This window comes from Zonotrichia albicollis, chromosome 5 (assembly GCF_047830755.1).
Source record: "Zonotrichia albicollis isolate bZonAlb1 chromosome 5, bZonAlb1.hap1, whole genome shotgun sequence".
In the NCBI taxonomy this organism is placed as follows: Eukaryota; Metazoa; Chordata; class Aves; order Passeriformes; family Passerellidae; genus Zonotrichia; species Zonotrichia albicollis.
Window position 1 is genome coordinate 73655631 of NC_133823.1, and position 19292 is coordinate 73674922.

The 19292-nt window shown below is 50.0% G+C and overlaps 1 protein-coding gene across 1 annotated transcript; it reads left to right on the forward strand.

Annotated features, from left to right (window-relative positions):
* Nucleotides 1–1223: 1223 nt before the first annotated feature.
* Nucleotides 1224–19194, forward strand: CNOT6L (CCR4-NOT transcription complex subunit 6 like). The gene is made up of 12 exons (XM_074542117.1): nt 1224–1441; nt 12266–12387; nt 12494–12680; nt 13067–13152; nt 13491–13580; nt 14362–14430; nt 14684–14841; nt 15210–15364; nt 15623–15774; nt 16492–16716; nt 17180–17382; nt 17463–19194. The coding sequence occupies exons 2-12, from the start codon at nt 12276–12278 to the stop codon at nt 17673–17675; spliced, it is 1650 nt and encodes a 549-aa protein (XP_074398218.1). The 5' UTR covers nt 1224–1441; nt 12266–12275; the 3' UTR covers nt 17676–19194.
* The last annotated feature ends 98 nt before the right edge of the window (nt 19195–19292 follow it).

Genomic DNA, 19292 nt, shown 5'->3' on the forward strand with positions numbered 1-19292 from the left:
GGCTGCCATCGCACCCCTACTCCCTTGTGGGGTGGGTGGGAAAAGAGATACCTAATTCACTGTCCTGGAGCAGCATCCACTTACAAACATTCACTTGTATGTCCCGAGCTGTTCAGATCCACACCACAAACTGTAATGGTTAAAGGGGGCTTCTATTCCACACTGATGTGCTTTTGATTAAAAACATTCCAATCTCCTAGTCTTTCCCAATCAGTGTGTGTCCAAGCGTTTTTACATCAGGGATATGTGGCTGCCTAGAACTCCCCAATGGATCTGTGTGCAAGGATTATAAAACCAGACAAGGGCAGCTGTGTAAAACAAACTGTAACAAAACTGTGTTCATCCAATCCAACACCTGGCTCAGTGTCGTCGGAAAGGATGGACATGGGGAGGCAGGAGGGCGACAGGAGGAAAAGGAACCCTCCTCGGCTAAAACACCTCAGCTGAGGAGTGACAGCCGTTTGTTTAAGGCTCCAGGGGTAAAATGAAATTATTATGGACAGGTACTTGGCATTGTCCCCCGTCCCTCAGTCCCCTGTGCACCTCTGGCCTTTTACCCAGCAGGTCTCTGCCTGGAGCACGGATGGAGCACGGATTTCTGGAGATACACGGGCTCGCAGATAATGCTCACCCATCACAAACACCTCACTCTCCCCAAAGTCCGTTTCCTACCAACAGCCCCTGATACATCGCCGAGGCCCTTCCCGCTCTCCGGCCATCAATGAACTTCTTGGGTCCAGCATCACCTCGGGCAGCTGCAGCAGAAAGCAAATTCCAATTAAAAGCCCCAGAGCCTGATCTCTTGTCCGTCCCTGTGCTCCCCCGACCGCTTGTTGCTTCCTCAAACACTCCCTGGTGCTTTTTAATTTTTTATTTTATTTTTTTTTTTACCTGCACTTCCCTGCTCCGGCTGCCCACGAAGATCCGTGCCACCGACACTTGGGCGCCCAATAAACTCCACTGCCTGGAGGAGGAGAAACAGAGGGGGCAGACACCGAGCAGATGCCCGCACACTCAAATCCCCGCCGTTCGCCCCGCATTCCCAGGCGTCCCTTCCTTCTCCCACCGCGGCTGTGAAACCGAGGGGGGAACAGGAGGGGAAACGAGGGGATAAAGGGGGCGGCGGGTTCCTTCGTGCCCCCACCGGAGCCGCTCCGTGATCGCTGACACGGCCCCGCGAGTGCCCGCGCTCCCCCCGCCGCGGCCCCGGCACCGCCCGCCGCCGCCTCCCCGCGCCCGCCCCCGTCTCCTCCGCCCTGCGCGCCCCGGCCGCCGCTCCTGCTCCTCCTCCTCTCCTTCCTCCTCCTCGCCGCCGCCGCTGCCGCTGCCGCCCGGGCCCCGCGGCTCCGTCCCCGCTGCCCGCGGGCCGCCGCCCGCATGTCGTGTGCGCCCGCCCCGCCGCGCCGCCGCCGGCCCCGCCGCCCCGCCGCGCCGCATGCAGGTGAGAGCGGGCGGGAGCGGCCCCGCCGCCATGTCGGGCCCCGCCGGCAGCGGCGCGGCCGGGCCGCGGGTGCGGGGGGTGCGGGCGCAGCCCCCGCCGCGGGGAGATGGCGATCGGCACCGCCGAGCAGCCCCGGAGGCCGCGGCCGCGCTGCGGCCGGAGCCGGAGCTGCCCGAGGGGATGCCGCGCTCGCCTCGGAGCCGCGGGGGGCGGCCGTGGGGAGAGCCGTGCTCGTGGGGCCGATTCCGGGCGCGGGGGGACGGATCCCGGCCGTGGGATGAGCCGTGGCCCTGGGGCAAATCGCGGTCGTGGGGTGAAGGCGGGCCCCGGTGTGAACCCTGGCCGTGAGGTGAGCCCCAGCGGTGGGGCAGATCCCTGTCCTGGGGTAAACCCCGGGCACTGGGTGAGCCCCAGCTGTGGGGTAAATTCCGGCCATGGGGTGAGCCCCAGCTGTGGGATAAGCCCCGGCCTTGGGGTGAGCCCCTGCTGTGGGGTGAATCCCAGCCTGGAGGTGAACCTCAGCCCCGGGGCTGACCCCAGCCGTGAGGGGACCGGGGCTGGAGGGTGGTGCGTGGCCGTGGGGCGAATCCCGGCTTCTCGTGATGGCATCTCGGCCTGGCACTGTGGGTGACCCCCAGCGTGTTTGGGGTGACGGTGCCTTTGGGTGAGGGTACTTTAGGGTTTAGGGTGTTTTGGGGAGATGCTGGTCTCGCCACCTTTTCCCCGTGGTCCGCAGCAGTTCCGTGGGAGGAGGAGGGTGACAGGAGTGCAATAAAACCTGGGCTGCCAGCCCAGGCGTGCTGCTCGCAAATGAAAGCAAGCACTTGAGCACTGAGTTTGGTTCCAGTGTGGGGCTCGCTTGTTAAGCTCCTGTTCAGTGTGGTGGTGGAGGGCTCTGTTGCTCCCAGCCACGCCACATTTTATCTGACCTTCTGGAAATCTTTAGACCAATGGCTTTTATCGGGCCCTTTTGGAAACTTTGAATAGGCTGAGTATTTATTTTGGGGAGGTACAACTTCTCCTGAGTTACCGTGCTGATAAAGATTTTACATGGCCTTGGTTAAGCAGGGAATTTTTTACAATTAAAATGTGATGCTCCCCCACAAAACTCAGAGCTAACCCAGAGGGGCAAACACCCACCCAGGAGTTGTTCATGGTGTGTAGATATGGCTGATAATGAAAATGATGGCAACGTGCTTATTTTTAAAAAGAAAAAGAATAGCACATTATTCCTCACAACCCAGGGAATTCCTAGAATCATTGTATCGTCCTGTATCCCGGTTTGGAGGGCCACAGAGCTCTGGTGATGGGGTCGGCTCACCCAAGCACAGCTTGTGTTGGAGCTCCAGCCCAGACACCAGATCTCCTCCCGAGGAGGCTGGAGGTGACTCCAAAAGCTCCGGTGCAGTGTGCCTGTAGGGTTTCACAGAGCAGTGGAAATTCTGCAGTGCTCTGCTCTCTGCTAAACAAACCCTGCTAAACACTTTCAGTTTTGTTCCCTTCTTACTATTAAAAGCGGGGGCTGCTCTGAGTGAGAAATGGAAGGCTGCTCCAGGTGTATTTACCATCCTCCTCCCATCCAGAACCTGTGGGAGCCCCATCACATTTGCAGTGGGAATTCTCTTGTTGGCTCTTCTCTTTCCATGGGATAAAACTTCCATTCCATGGGAGCATTTTGTTGTTTCCCATTAACAACAGTGGTTGTGACCAAGTTTAGCTTTCACACCAGTCCTGGGAGAGCAAAAGCCAGAAAGTGATCCCAAAGTATGTGTGTGGACTCTATTAGGAGAATGAAAAAGCACCAGTGGAGAAAAATTAATTAATTTCCACACTGGGTAAGCCTCTACTTAATTTAAATCTAAACCACTAAGAATTAAAACGTAGAGTTAGGTAGATCACAGCAGCCACTGGCCTTTTTGTTTGAGCCAGTGTGCACAAATGGAGGGATGTGTTTCTTCTTATTAAAACCCTCCCCAAGGGTTTAGGTGGTAAAATTAGCCATCAGTAACTTGCATAATTTCCAGGCAAACTTTCTTGAATCACCCCCAAAAATTCTGCTTTTATCAGCTCTAATCTGCTGGACACTTTTGGGTTACTTGGGCTTAAAAGGGGAGATAAATCCAAATAAGTGCTTACTTTTTACTTGCTTACTATTTAGTGGGAAGAGGTTTGGGGAGTGCCAAAAGGGCACTCGAGGCACGGGATTGTAACCTGATTTGCAGACTACTGAGAAAGCAAAAGTAAAAGTGGAGCCTAGTTTTTTGGGAGCATAAGATGGCATTTGTGAAAACTTTAAAAAATAAGTTAAAATATGTCTTAGGCATATTTAGATTCAGGAGGATTTGCTGTGGATTTAGTGCTTTAGAGCATTAAATGCTAAGCCTCTTGTAATATTTTTTTTTGTCCAGATTCTGTGGTTCTCTTGGTGGCAGGCTGTAATCAGGGCTTGGGTGCTCGCTACAGTGACAGTGTGGTGTAACCTCACCTTCTGATTAATTCTTTGGGTTTCCAGTGATTTGTGTGTGCAGCTTCTCCATCTCACCTGTAATGATTTAAAAACAAAAAACAACAAAAAAGGAGGTTTATTTATCAAGATCCCTACGTGGTGACAATGTTTCTGGAATTCTGCTGCTCTCCTTCCCTGTCTCTTGTGCACCTCGGGGCTGTCATCAAACTTCCCACCACAAGACCACCCCAAAAAGTTCAAATTAAAGTAAACTGAAGTGTCTGGCCGGAAAGGGCAAAAAGAACTTGACATGCCCAGGATTTTCTGGTCCCATTTGTGCCTTCAGATCTCGGGGCTGGCTGCAGAGAGCGCCGTGGAAGGCCTTTAGCTGAACTTGCTGACTGGCATTGCTGGCAGCTCAGTAAATTCACAAAAGGGCTACGTGACACCCACCTCCAATGGCAAGGTGCTGAGCCTCACTGGGGGGCTGCTGTGTGCGACAAAATTCCTCTCTCCGGGTTGAAAACGAGAAAAAAAATTAATTCACACTCTGCCCAAAACAACAACCAAACTGAAGTTACTCTGAGTAAAAGGGAGCACTGGAAGAAAATCTTCCTAGAATCCTGTTTAGGAGAGCAATGTTCTAAATTAAACTTTTCCCTTCAGCAGGAGTTTGGTTTTGGGTTCCCCCCACTTGCAGCTGGAGGGTTGGGAAATTTCAGACATGAAGAGGCAAATCCTTCAGAACACCCTGCCACCATCCCTGGTGATTTGAACCTGGATTATTCCTTACACCCTAAACAAAGCATAGAGGGGAACCTCTTGTGCCCCCAGCCAGGAGCAGCAGGAATTTTTATGGAGGCAGCTCTTGTCCCATGGGCCTTTCCCCTTGCCAGGCTCTGCACCCACCTGTACTCTGCAGAGGCTGTGTGGGGAACAGGAATGCAAAGCAAAGCTCCTTCATCCTGGCCCTTCCACAATCAGCTCTCCAGGCCAACAGCTCCCCACACTGCTGCTTCCAATGGCCTGGAAGGGGAGGCCCAATTAAACATTTTACATGATTTTTTAAAGGCAGAAAAAGTTCCTGGGCTGAGGCAGCTCGTCAGGCTGCAGGAGAGGGAGGAATGTTTAGCCTTGTGTTGCTGCAGAGGCAGCCTTCTCCTTGCTCTGGTGTCAAACACATTTTTTTAAGTTCATCAGATTCCAGGAGTACAAAAGAAAGTACAAAACCCGTAAGCTTTTGGTCAAGCTGTTAATAATAATCAGGATTTGTGGCTGGTGTTCAAGTTTGCTGTTTACCCTTTAGGGCAGCTGAATGAATTGCTTGGGTGGTTTTCCCCTCGCTTTTCAGGAATGCTTCCATCTGAGTGAACATCTTTGTGCCTTCTAATCACAAATTAGTTTTGCTTTCTTTTTTTTTTTTTTTCTTCCTAAGAAATCAATCAAAAGCCCTTTCAAAAGGCTCTGGGTTTAAGGACCATCTAAAGAGAGGGCTGAAGCCTTCCTTCTGCAGATTTGTAGCTCTTTTTTCTCCATAGGATGCTTCCAGGAAAACTGAGAAAGGGGGAAAGCAGGGAGCATACTTTGTGTGCTTTGCTGGATATCCCCATCCTGTGTGAGATCACAAGGGGGGGCGTATGAGACCAAAAAAAAGTTCTTTATCCTGAGTCAGCCTCGATATGTGGAGAATATCCTTTGCTCTTCCTGCTTCCCCTATAGCTCAAAATTCAATTTCTGCTTCTTGTGTCGCATTATTTTACAACTGGCCCTGGCAGCGGGAAGGATCTAGCACAGGATGAACGGCTGCCCAGGCAAAATTCCCACATGTGAACGCCTTTCCTTGAATCCCTTTTTGTTCTGGAAGGTTAAGAAAGCAAAAGGAAAGCAGGGCCAGATGACTTCTCACATACCAGAACATTCCCAGGTGCCAGGAAGAGCTGGGCTTGCCTTTTTTTTCCCTCCATCCAAGTCACATCTTGCCACTGGGAGCAGGTCAGTCTCCAGGGACATGTTTGTACCTGTCCAAGGAGCCTCTTCCTCCTCCTCCTCAGTCTGGAGCAAAAGACAGGGAAGCAGTGGAGTGCACCAGAGGAACTAGGAATGTTTGGAGTGCATGAGAGAAGCGCATCTGTGGAGTGTTTTGAGACCTGTGGACAGACCAGGAGGTTGGAAACTAGGTGTTTTTCTGCCTGCTCTAGGAACCCCCAGGTGCTTCCTGTGCAGGTAAAGGGGGAATAATTCAGTTTTAAGTCATTGGCCATTTATTTCATGGCAGCTGCAGGTCTGAACAAAACAACCCTGGACGTGGGGAGATGAGTATAACTCACAAGTATTTTCTGCTTGGCAAATTACCTGCTTGAAAACCTCAGGCTGTCAACAAGGCTCCAGCATTCCTGACTCCTTACCTGCCTCCTGACCTACCCACCGTGTCTGTGCTCTTCCTTTACTCTCCACTTCTGGGCAGCAGGGGAGGTAGCACCAGGCCTTGGACTGCATTTGTCTTCTGCAGCTTCCTTTCAGAGAGCTCTGTAATTAACCTCTCACCTGCCAGTGTGTTCAGAAATACCAGAAAACCAACCTGCTTGAAAAACTGCAGCGAAACTTGCCCAAGGTATCCCCTGGCTGTGGGCGAAATCCCTGCACAGGGCTGCACAGAGGAGCCCACACAAGCTGAGGAGAGGGTGCCCAGAGCAGCTGTGGCTGCCCCTGGATCCTGGCAGTGCCCAGGGCCAGGCTGGACAGGGCTGCAGCAGCCTGGGACACTGGAAGGTGTCCCTGCCATGGCAGAGGTGGAACTGGATGGGCTTCAAGGTCCCTTCCAACCCCAGCCAGTGTGGGGTTCTGGTTGGAAGTTTAAGTGAGTTGGAAATGCTCACAGGAAAGACTGGATTAATCAGATACAGAAGCAGCTGAACTATCTTTCAATATTCAAATAGTATGCTTTGCTCAGGCTATTAGGCAAACTTTTTTTTAAAAATGTAAAGTACATTTAAACACACCCTCTGGAGAAGAGGGTCTATTCCTATAAACTGGGGGGGTTTAACAAATCCCTTCTCTCCTCTCTGAGCATACAAGCCCAGCTACTCTGAGCACTGTGCAGCATCCTGGGCCCTGTTCAGACTGAAAAGGCTCATTTATTGTGCCAGTGATTGCAAAACAGTTTCCACTATCAGTGTGTGCTTTTTCCTTTGGCTTTTTTTCCCCTTTTTCTCCTCCTTCCTTTTAAAATCTTGAGCTTTGACTCATCCAAACTTACCTGTGGTTGAACAAGGCAAGCCTTGTAACCCTAAAGCTGTTTGAATTGAGTTTTCAGTGGCACATTTTCTTTGGATTGTTGAGGGAGAGAAACTGAAGTGTTGCTGGGCTTTGCTTATTTTGTGGAAGTGCTGGCAGTCTCCCACTGAAAAGGGAAGATGACACCTTGGCCGTGGAAATAATCTCATTTCTTTTCTCCTAGCACAAACTTAGCTTTGAAGGATGAAAGGGTATTGATGGTTCCAGCTGTATCTTAAGCTTGGTTCATTGAGAAGACCTCAGCGTGCATGGACTCAATTCCTGCGGGGTTTTGCTCCAAAGCCAGGTCAATAGCTGACTCCTCTCCAGGTATTGATCTGAGGAGCTGTGAGGCACAGTGCCTGAGCAGGCTCTGTGTCATTTCTGAGCGACTGCGCGGGTGCCAGATCAGAGCAGCCCTTCCCCTCCTGGCCCAGAGGGACCCTGGCACACCAGGCACCCCCAGCTCACAACACTCGTGCTCCTTGGGCTTTTGTGTCTCCCCAGTCCCAGGAAAACCTCCTGCTTTGAGCTGCAGCCATCCTTGGTGCTTCTCTGCCATGCCCACAGCCCAGGACGCTGTTTTGTCTTGATCCAGCACTGGCTTCTTCCTTCCCCACACTCCTGGTGACTTCAGCTCCTAATCCTTTAAGCCACTCTGTCCTGGATCTCATTAGAAGCCCAGCACTCCCCAGGGGATGGAGCAGCATTGCAAATGGGTCATTTCTCTGAAACAGTGCAAGATAGTTGTGTAAATAAACAAGCACACTGCTTAAAGCAGCCCTTTGGGGGCTTCTGATGACATTTATTTACAGGCTGGCTGCTGGGAACACTTCTTGCCCTACAGTGGCCCCTTGCATGCGTTTCTGGTGAGCAGAGCCTTATTTTGGGGAGCAGCCTGCCCTGTGCTTGCTCCAAGAGCTGCTCTGGCAGCACCAGGTGTAAAAGGCACCTGCAGACCTGGTGTGGGTTCCAGGAGTTGTCATGCACACCCTGAGAGGTAACAGGCTGCTCCCAGCAGGGAGGAACTGTTCCTGTGGAGGGAGGACTGACTCTTAACCAAGCACAGCAATAAAAAGCAGCTGTGTAATGCTGTGGAGGATTTCCACGCAGTAAATAGTTCAGCTGGTCCTCTAAGTGGGGGTGTGACATGGAGGAAGAGGAAGGGTGGAAACCTGGATGTGCTTGTGTTACCTGTGATTTAAGAAAAGCCTGCTTCATTTAGAGGAGATGAGGGGAATAACTGGTGGGTGTATGTCAGTGGGACAATTAGCATTTCCATCAAGTGAGTGCCAGTTGGCTCTGGAATTAATCAAATACAGCTCGTTCCCTCCCTTCCCACCCCTCCCCTTGGCTTTTGCTGTTTGCTTCTGTGGCTTGTCTGTGCTTCTCTGGGCTCAGAGAGATAACCTGGAGCCCCCTGGGACCCCAGCACCACTAAATTTACAGCTGGAGGTTCCTGCTTACCTCTTGCCTTTCCCTAGCCTCAACTTGAATTTCCTTGTGCTCTGTGTCACACTTCCCTCAGGGATTCTTTCAAATCTCCTCGAACATGGTTTTTCAATTGTTTGGGTTCTTACAATTAAAAAAACATGATGAGGCATTTACATTTGATTCCCTGCTGATCTCTATCCCCAGTCATGGTATTTGGAGTAAGAAGCTGGAAAGACACAGTACCTGGGAGGGCAGACTCAGGGTGCTCCTTGAATTCCTGGCAGAGGCAGTGTACACAGAGGTGGTTGGACACAGTCCTGCAGGAAGGCACCATGACAAAAGCTCAGATCCACGCCAAAGACCATGACAATTCCCCATTCTCCAATATTTTCTTGCTGATTTATACACACTAGATGCTGTATATAGGGATATAGCAAATAGTTTACCTTAAGCTGACACATCTGTACATACCCCAGGTCTCTTTGAATGCCCTTCCCATACCCTGGGAAAAATCACCTGGTTTTCCTGCCCCACGGAGGAGGAAATCCAGTTTTTGTGTTTGCGGTATTGGCTGTGCTCCTCTTCTCCTCGGGGAGGCCAAAATGGGGAGACTTTGTCCCATTCCCCTAAAAGCAGAGCAGTGCAGACAAGCAGCCTGTGCACCACTCAGGCCTGATTCCCAAGCACAGGAATGGCCGTGGGGATGAAGAGACCCAGAGGGTGCTGTTGGCAGCCCCAGCCTTGGAGCAGTCTGTGTCACTGCTGGCAGGGATCAGCACATGGGAGGGCACGGACACTCAGCTGTGCTCACAGGAAGGAAGGGCCGCTCAGGCCTGCCTGCTGGATCGCTTCCAACGTGCTTTGGCAGCTTGACTCACCCGTGCGCAGAGGCTGGGGGAAAAGGAAAGAGTCACAAGGAATGTCGCTGGGCTGCAGGGTGGAGCTGTGCCCAACATCCATGAACGCAGGGCTGCAGCAGCAGGCAGGCACAGCTCTTCTGCACTTGCCTCCTCTCTGAGGCACTGAGGTGTCACACAACTTGAACAAAACACCTTGTGGGCACTGTCATTTAACCAGTGCATCTTCTGCGCCCTTTGGGGAAGGGACTGTGTGTCTGAAACCCAGAAGTTCCTGTTGTTTGCTGCTCAAAAATCATTTCTTCATATGAAAGCCTCTGCTGCAGACCAGTAACTCAGCCTTTGCTCTCTGACACCCCTCACACCTTCAGTAGTGTTCCAGTACTCATTTCTTTTCTCCAGGCTTTAAATGATAGTCATTTGCATGCCTCATACATACGTACAAAAACAGCCCAGCAAATAAAACAGCATAAAAGCCCAAAAGTCCAAGGAAAAGGCAGGCACAGACTTACTGGTGGGAACACAGTACCTGCCCCTGGCCCTTTTTATATCCACCTCAGAGAGCAGCTTAGGCTCACCCAGGACCACATTTAGAGCTGCAACTGAATAATCCTGCTCTGCCAGTCCCCACTGGGGTTTTTTGGACCCACAGAATTCCATTAGGAACCCCCAGAGTTTATAAATATTGTTCTTACTAATGCGCTGATGTCCACCTCTCCGGTTTTCTGTAATTTACACAAAATGAGGAAGAGATACTGTGTTTAATTTACACAAAATCAGGGCTGGATCTGTAGCAGAGAGCAAGTTTTAGTAGCTTCAGAAGTTTTCCAAGGGGAGCCTTTAGGAGAAAGGCCTGCCAAAATTTGCACTGATGCACATTGGATTTTGGAGTTCCAGGGAACTCAGTGCAGCTCCCTGAAGACTGAGCAAAACCAGGTTGGGATTTCTGGATATTATTTTAGTTTCAGGACAAGCAAAGTGGGAGATAGGAATGGCAGGAGTTGGGCAGAATCCATGTTTTGCCTAAGAACAAAATTACACATGGTGACTCTCAAGTCTTGCTCAATGTTGCTGTGATGCAGGAGGAGGAGAAAAAAGTGCATTTGATTTAGGTTTGTTTTCCCCTTTCTGTAACTGTGGCAATGACACTGCTGCCTGTTTGACTCACCACGATTTCAAAGCAATATTCAAGTGAGTAACAGCTGAAAAATGTGATGTCCTTTGCCTCCCAGCTCAGGGCTCACTCCTCTGCAGGCCCCTGATGGCCACACATGGCTGTGAGGAGTCTGTCTGAGTGCTCCCCACTTTGACACCAGCACCTGAAGAGCGAAGATAAATCCAGCAAAATGCAAAGCACCAGAGATTTGGCACTCCCAAAGCGCAGCCTGCTCGTGTTGGGGGGGGGAAAGGCTGTTGTGATTGTGGGGTTCTGGAGCAAAGATGGAAGGATTCCAGGTGTAATCCCTTGTCCTTAAGTAACTGGTTCCCTTCGTGGCCCCGTGCCAGGCAGTGTGAGCACAGAATCCTCTTACGCCATAGCTCTGCTGGCCGTGTGCCCTCGCCTGGACATGGCAGGGGGCTGTAAATAGGAGTGGGGCTCACGTGTGCCCCTGCAGCTCCCTTGGCCCTGCTCAGGGAAGGAAGCAGCAGCCCTGTGAGTGAGGGCCTTGGCAGGGGACAGCCCTGCCAGCTCTGCCCCGTGCCAGAGCGCTGCTCTGCCTGTCAGCATCGGCTGGAAAACACTGCAGGACTTGACCCTCCGAGAGGGAAAGTGGCATCTTGGGTTAGCCGGACTTGCTGAGCAGAACCCTCAGCTTGTTACCTCACATTCAGGTTGGAGCTGTTTGAAGAACTTCCCAGCTACTGCAGCTGGCTGGAGCAGAGTCTGGATGAGGGAAGAGCTGCATCCTCTGGAGCAGCTGCTTTGGAATTGAAATCAAAATTGCATTTTGTGTGTCTGGGGAGGAGAAGATCAGCCAGCAGCAAATTGGTGTTTTTAAATCACACACAGAGTCCTGCCCAGCACAACAGCCTAGGGAGGCATGGAATAAAACCTCTCCCTGTGTCCCCTGGCAAGTGGATGGTTCTTGAATTCTTGGTTCATCAGAGCTCCTGTCTGACAGTCAGGACAGCTGGATGAATTTGGCATGCACAGGCTCTTCCTTAGGCTTCTGATATTCACATTTTGCACTGGGCTGGAGTCCTTTGTGCCCCAGAACAGCTAAATGGGAGCTTTACCTGAGCTCTTTTTGTGGCTCCTGGGCCATTAGGAATACAAAGGTCTTCACTGATCCCGAGGATGAAAAAGCACAGAACACAAAAGCTGGATAGTTAATGGCAAAATGGAGCTAATTCCCCCTCAGAATGCAATTTTGAGCCATGAACTGGAGTGCAGTGCAGTGGAGAAGTGGGACTTCCCTTCAATCCTTGGTTCCCTGTGGAAGCTACAGGAGGGAGCAATCCAGGAACAGCAGAATGCTTCTGATCTTGTCTGCAGGCTCTGCACACAGCAGAAAACTCTGTGGGTCATGGGGGATAAACTGGGAAACCCAGCAGGTGACTGCAGAACCCCCGACTTGCTGGGATGAAATGCTCTTCTCCATCCTGGGATTTGCCCAGGTGTGAGCCCTGCTTGGCAGGCCCACAGTTGTTGTGCATAAACTCTGGTATTTACCACTGCCATTGGTAAACTGCCATAAACTCTGGTATTGTGAATAAACCCTGTGGTGTTGCAGGGTATCCTGGGAAAGGTCAGCTCCTGGCAGGACAGAAAGGAAGGAATGCTGTGCAGTAACAGTTGTGATGGTGTTTCAGACTAACAGGGATGCCAAAGGAAAAATATGATCCTCCAGATCCTCGCAGAATTTACACCATCATGTCGGCGGAAGAGGTGGCCAACGGGAAGAAGTCGCACTGGGCTGAACTAGAGATCTCGGGTGAGTTGCTGGGGGTTTGAATTCCCACAGCTGGCGCCCCAGGCCACTCCAGATCCAGAGGGGGTCCAGACTGAAGAGGTTTAAGCTCCTTGCTTTGCTCTTGCAGGGAGAGTGCGGAGCTTAAGCACGTCGCTGTGGTCGCTGACACACCTGACTGCTCTGCACCTCAATGACAACAACCTTACTCGCATTCCACCTGATATTGCCAAGCTTCACAATCTGGTTTACCTGGATCTGTCATCCAACAAACTCAGAAGTTTACCAGCAGAACTAGGAAACATGGTGTCTCTCAGGTGAGGGGAATTATTCTGGTTAACTTTCCAACAAATCTCTGGCGTGGGATTGGGACCGAGAGTTTCAGTTTGTTTCCTGTGCCTGTTATTTCAAATAATCCTGAAAAACTCCAGGCTGGTGCAGAGCTTCGGTTCTAATAATTACTTTTGGGTTCACTGATTGTTCATATATCACTGTTTCCATCCCTGGTTTCATCTTGGGCTTTGTGGCCTTTTCCCCCCTAATGAATCTCTTTCAGCCCTGCTCTGACATGGGAAGATTGGCATATCTTTCCATAATAAAATTCAGGGTGAAAAGTGTTCTCTTTGAGGACGAGCAGTGTGCAGCACCTTAGGAGTTTGTTCTGCAGTAATCCTCACCCAGAGTGTTTTTGCATTTACCGCAGGGAATTGCTTTTAAATAACAATCTGTTACGGGTTTTGCCTTATGAACTTGGACGGCTCTTCCAGCTGCAAACCCTGGGTTTGAAAGGTGAGCTCTTCCCAATTCCATATTCCTACGAGTTCTCGGGGATCCTGAGGGGGGCTGGCCTCAAAACCTTCCTCTGTTACCTCAGGGTTTTCTTACAGGTTATTTTAAGCATTAAGTTGGTAGCAAAAATGACCGGGCAGTTGGGAGAACAATGCTTCTCTTTCTTAGTGCCGCTAAACTTCCTTAGGAGCTCATTTCAAATCCGCAGTCAGGGAAATAAACCCTTTAACCTGCTGAGTTAATTTGTCTGTTCTCATTCTGGGAGATTTTCTTTGGGTGGAAAGCCTCAAGAAAGGCAGGCTGCTGATGCCCCTGCTGTTGTTTTGTGCTGTTGACAGGCAATCCTTTATCCCAAGATATTCTCAGCCTCTACCAGGATCCAGATGGAACCCGAAAGCTACTGAACTACATGCTTGACAATCTAGCAGGTACAGCCCGAGGGATCTGGTGCAAAAAGGCTTTAAAAGTAGCATTTGCTGTTAAAACAAGACTCTGAACCACTGCAGGGAGACTATTCCTTCCCTGCCACAGTGTTTTTGTCTGGTGGCTCCAGTCATATCCCAAAACACACCCTCAGCCCCAGTGGAAGAGGCTGATTGTACTGTCTGAGGGTCTCCTGTGTTACAGCCAAATGTTCTCTCTGTTCTGTGTGAAACCCTTCAAGTACCAGCCAAGGGCAAAGTCTGCCTTGCTGAAGCCATTTTGGTTCTCCCCACCAGAAATAATCATTTGAATGCGAGCAGAATGTCAAATTTAGCTCAAGAAACACGGAAGCCATTAAGAACATCCAGTACCTGCCCTGAGTCCTGCTTTGTGGTTCTGTAACTGAGCCTTGTGCTTTGCCACTCAGTGACTCCCAGGTTCAGGCACTGCAGGAATGATGGGTGCAGGGCAAGGTTCTTGGAGAAGGGATGGCTGAACCATGCCAGGATTTACCCTCCTTCTTCAGCAGATTATTCAGTGTTTCAGTATTCACTTATTTCGGTTGTGCTTCTAAATCTGAGAAGAAGAGACAGAAATAGTCACCAATATTACAAATGACATTTTTTCTCTTACTAGAGCTACTCATATAAATGAGTTTTGCCTCTCCTGAAGACTCGGGGAGTTGGGAATGCAAAACACATTATTGTTCAGTCATCACTTTGACTTGGGAACTGTAACTTACAAATAGAAACTCTGAATTAATCACTGGTTTAATTTTTTTTGCAGTTCACCCAGAGCAGCTGCCTCCAAGGCCATGGATTACTTTAAAAGAACGAGACCAAATTCTGCCCTCAGGTAAATCTGTGTTCACAAGGTGACACACTGGGAAACTTACCTTGGACTTTATTTTCCTGGATCAGAGTGAAAACAGCAATTTGTTCATTTGTACTAGAAAAATTACCATATGGCTGTGCTGTAAATACCATTTTTGCCATCTGAATGGGATGCTGGGCATTTCTTTTCCACGTTGGGCTTTGTCACTCTCGTCCAAGCCAAAGAGACAACCTCCAGAGGCTGACAATCTTTCCTTTTCTCTCTCTCTTTGCAGCTTCATTTACAGTCATGTGTTACAATGTGTTGTGTGATAAATACGCCACCCGGCAGCTCTATGGCTACTGCCCGTCCTGGGCACTCAATTGGGAGTACAGGAAAAAGGGAATCATGGAAGAAATCGTCAACTGTGATGCAGACATCATCAGTCTTCAGGTAGTAAAACATAACTGCATTTTCCATCAGAAACAGCAAACCTGAACCTCCACCTTTAGGATTAGATGTTCCCTTGGGAGCACCATAGCCACCTGCTCGATAGCAAATTCCAGGTCTTCCCAATGCAGGCTGTACATCCATATTCCAGTGTCAAATACACCAGGTGTGGTCTGCTGCTATCCAAAATACACCTCTGGCTTTGCCTGTGGGAGGGATTCCAGGGAATGCAGGAATGTGCATCCATTCCCAGCAGGCCGTTGGTCTAGGAAGGGACATGGATTGTGCAGCTTTTCTGCCTGCAAGCTGGGCAGGCACAAGGAAGGGTTTCCTTCACTTCTTTAGCCTGAGGTGTTTGTGTACAATTGCAGGAAGTGGAAACGGAGCAATACTTCACCCTTTTCCTGCCAGCCCTGAAAGAACGGGGATATGACGGATTCTTTTCTCCAAAGTCACGTGCCAAAATCATGTCGGAGCAGGAGAAGAAGCATGTGGATGGCTGCGCCATATTCTTCAAAACAGAAAAGTAAGGGGCAGCAGCAGCTTCCAAAATTTACACCTAAACCTCAGAACAGCTCCCAGTCATTAGGATGGAAGCTTCCCAAAGCCTGAGAGTGAAAACTCTCAGAGCTTTCACTGCAAAAGGAGAACGCAGCTCTGGGTTGTGTCCCGGGGTTTGGAAGAGGGGGAGCCCCTGGGAGCAGACAGGGATGTGTTTCAGATGGGACATTGCCACAGGGGCTGTGCCACAGCTGCTCACGGTGCTGCTCCCCTCCTTGCCCAGGTTCACGCTGGTGCAGAAGCACACGGTGGAGTTCAACCAGGTGGCCATGGCCAACTCTGAGGGCTCAGAAGCCATGCTGAACAGAGTGATGACCAAGGACAACATCGGGGTCGCCGTGGTGTTGGAGGTGCACAAGGAATTATTTGGAGCAGGTGAGTACGACTGTGGTGTCCTCGCTGCTGCTCAGCTCCAGGGACAGGCACGAGTTATTCCTAGTTAATCCCCGCTGTTCCCATTGGCAGTGCAGCCAAACACAGCCCACGGTGGCTCAGGCAGGCAGAGGTGACGTGGTCTGGTTGTGCTCACAGCAAGATGCCCAGCATTCGTTTTTCTCCTTTCAGGTTTCTGTCCCTGCTTACTTACTCTGTTACTTCCTGCTTGAGCAGCTCAGCTTTCCCAAGGTCAATGTGTTTACACACATTTGCTCTTACCAGTAGTTGGCAACAATGTTCAACTTCTATTTTCAACTCTCTTTTCCTCCCCTGGGTTGACTCCTTCCACCCTCCCCCAGTGATTGGATGTCAGTGCTAATGTACCGATGTGGAAGGAGGAGATTATCAGGTATCTTTTCCTGCCTCTTGATTGACTGTTACGTTTTCATTAAGTCTGATGAGATGCAGCAGGCAATTCCAGCACAGGTAGCTGCTGTGTCCCCGTGGCTCAGTCACCCTGCTCTGTCTCCATGGCTGGGGTTTTCATGGCTTCAGAGGAGGCTGCAAGGAGCTCGCTGGGCTGTTTGCAGGCATTTCAGCAGGTTTGAGCAATGGAAACACGCCCATCTGCTGCTGTGTCTGAGCTCTGAGGAGCTGCACCGCGAGCATGCACAAGCAGGAGCACAGAACCTCTCACTGCTGCCGTTGTTTGTCCAGGTATGAAATCGCTTCACGTGGACAAGCAGCTGCTCATTGTGGCCAATGCCCACATGCACTGGGACCCCGAGTACTCAGATGTGAAACTCATCCAGACCATGATGTTCGTCTCAGAACTGAAGAACATCCTGGAGAAAGCCTCGAGCAGGCCCAGTAGCCCAACAGCAGATCCCAACTCTATCCCTCTGGTGCTGTGTGCGGATCTCAACTCACTGCCTGACTCAGGTAAGGCTGGCTTTTAGGCCTGGCTTGGAACTTACCTTCTCAGAACGTTCAGGTCCGCTTTCTCTTCTGAAGGTGAGGGGCTTGTTGGCACTGCCCAGGGGAGGCATGGATGAAAGCTTTCCTAGGAACTGCTGCCTTTGGAAATCTGGCTGAAGAGAGACTCTGAGTCCTCCGGCTGAGCTGCCTGCTTCTCATGCTCAGCTAGACACTCCAGGAGAGCTGGCTGCACCTGCAGAAGTGTAGAAAGGCCCAATTAGATCTTAAATAAGTCATTACATAAACACCCATGCCTGAAGCAGCAATAAGTAGCAAAGAAGTGAGTTCCTGATGAAGGCTTTCCAATGAGGGGGGTTTGGGTTGCTTTGCTAACTCTGAACTCATGGTGCCTTGGTGGCCTTCTGGTTTTTAATATCCCAAAGCTGTCTTTCAAAGCAGCTCCCTAAAGCCCTCCCCTTGCCCGCAGGTGTAGTGGAATACCTGAGCAACGGCATCGTAGCCGACAACCACAAGGACTTCAAGGAGCTGCGGTACAACGAGTGTCTGATGAACTTCAGCGGCAACGGCAAGAACGGAGCCTCGGAGGGCAGGATCACGCACGGCTTCCAGCTCAAGAGCGCCTACGAGAACAACCTGATGCCTTACACCAATTACACTTTCGACTTCAAAGTAAGCCCCGCTCCCGCTCGGCTGCCCGGCCTAGCGAGGGCGGGCCCTGCCCTCACCGCGCTCCCTCCCTCTCTCCGCAGGGTGTGATTGACTACATTTTCTACTCCAACACTCACATGAACGTGCTGGGAGTGCTGGGCCCTTTGGACCCCCAGTGGCTGGCGGACAACAACATCACGGGGTGCCCGCACCCGCACATCCCCTCGGACCACTTCTCGCTGCTGACGCAGCTGGAGCTGCAGCCGCCGCTGCTGCCGCTGGTGAACGGCGTGCACCTGCCCTCGCGCAGGTAGTGGGGCAGCGCCCGCCCGCCCGCCCGGGACCTGTACACTTGTAAATCCCTCTAGGTAGGAGTGAAGTATGGCCAACCTGCAGCTGCTTCTCCGAGCTCCTTCCCTTGTGTGTTTGAGAAGAGATTTTTGCACATTTTGGTGCACGGCGGTATCATTTGGCACTAGGGCTGGAACCAAAGTATTATTCCCCTTTCCAGGTTTTTAATTTAATTTTTGTTTGTGTTTTGGGGTTTTTTTTTTTTTTTATTTTACTTTAAACTGGCTTTTTCTTTTCAGTAGGAAGCTGCACTTCTAAATGGACAAAAGAGATGTAAAAAAACTTGCATTGAACATGTTTCAAGGTAATGCTTTTTTCCAGAACGTGGCAAATTGAGCCAGCCTTTTAGGAGAAGGAAAAACAAAACTAGAGATGCTTGTATTGTAGGAAGAATGTTAGAAATACTGTTTGTTCAAATCCAAAATGGAGACTCAACTCTGCATTCAACATAAATTTTGCACATTATCAAAGCACTTAATTACCTGACTAGAAACGATTGGCAGCATGGCCCTGCCCCTCATCTCAGTACTATCAGAAAACCAAAGATAGCCAAGTATCTGTGATCAAATTCGAGCTCTAAATCCTCCTGGTTCCAATTTGTTTGGGAGCTGTTGTCAGTCAGGGCTGAAGCAAAAACCTGCTGGTTCCTTCCCAAATGTTAATGCTCTTTGGATGTGTTGGAAATCCTTGTTTTCTTTCCTTTTAATGCTCTGGGTGGCCAGTTCAAAACCTTGTGCCTCAAGAGGCATTAAACACGATGCAATTTTCTGGAGAAAAAAAAAAAAAACAGACAAAAAAAACCAAGTTGTTTGGCTGCTTAATGTTTAAAAAAAAGGCACAGTGATAGGAAAAGGTCGTGTCTGTGTTTTTAAGTTTTTCTTTATTCTGCTTTTTTGCTGCTATAAGATTTTCTTGAATTTCTATTTGAAACTTTTCATGCACTTTACTGTTTCTAGTCTCCAAATGTGATATTTTTAATAAATGAAAAGCATTTTCCATGATGTGAATGAAATTTTTAAGCAGATTGATAAGCCTATATTTATGTCTCATTCGTATACTTCAAAAAAAAGTCCAATTTGAATTGTGAAATTAGTTTTAAATACAAAAGAGCCATCTTCTGTCTTGCAAAACTGCCAAGTCAGGCTGCTCCTCTTTAATTAAACATTTCCTTTGTCATTTTATACACAGGAAATTTTCCATAGGGGGAAAAAAATCAATTTTTCTTAGAGGAGAAACTATTCCCTGACTCTGACTAGGGGCCAGGGAGGGGGTGGAGTGGGCCAGAAGGCAAAAATGGGTTCAGCAAAGTGACAACTCCCTTGGAAAAGTGCCTAAAAAATGGGGGTGTCATCTATGGCCTGGGATCAATTGGAAGCAATGGGAGCTGGGGGAAAGTCCTGCATAGCACTTGCTTTGTGCAAAACCAAAAACAAACAAAACAAACAAACAAACAAAAAAAAAAAAAGGGGGGGAAATAATCCCTTTCCAGAGATGGATTTTCCTCTGGGTGCAGGTATCTGTGTTGGAATATACCTCAGCATTCCCTACCTGGCCGTGGCACATGGATTGGAGAGCACTGG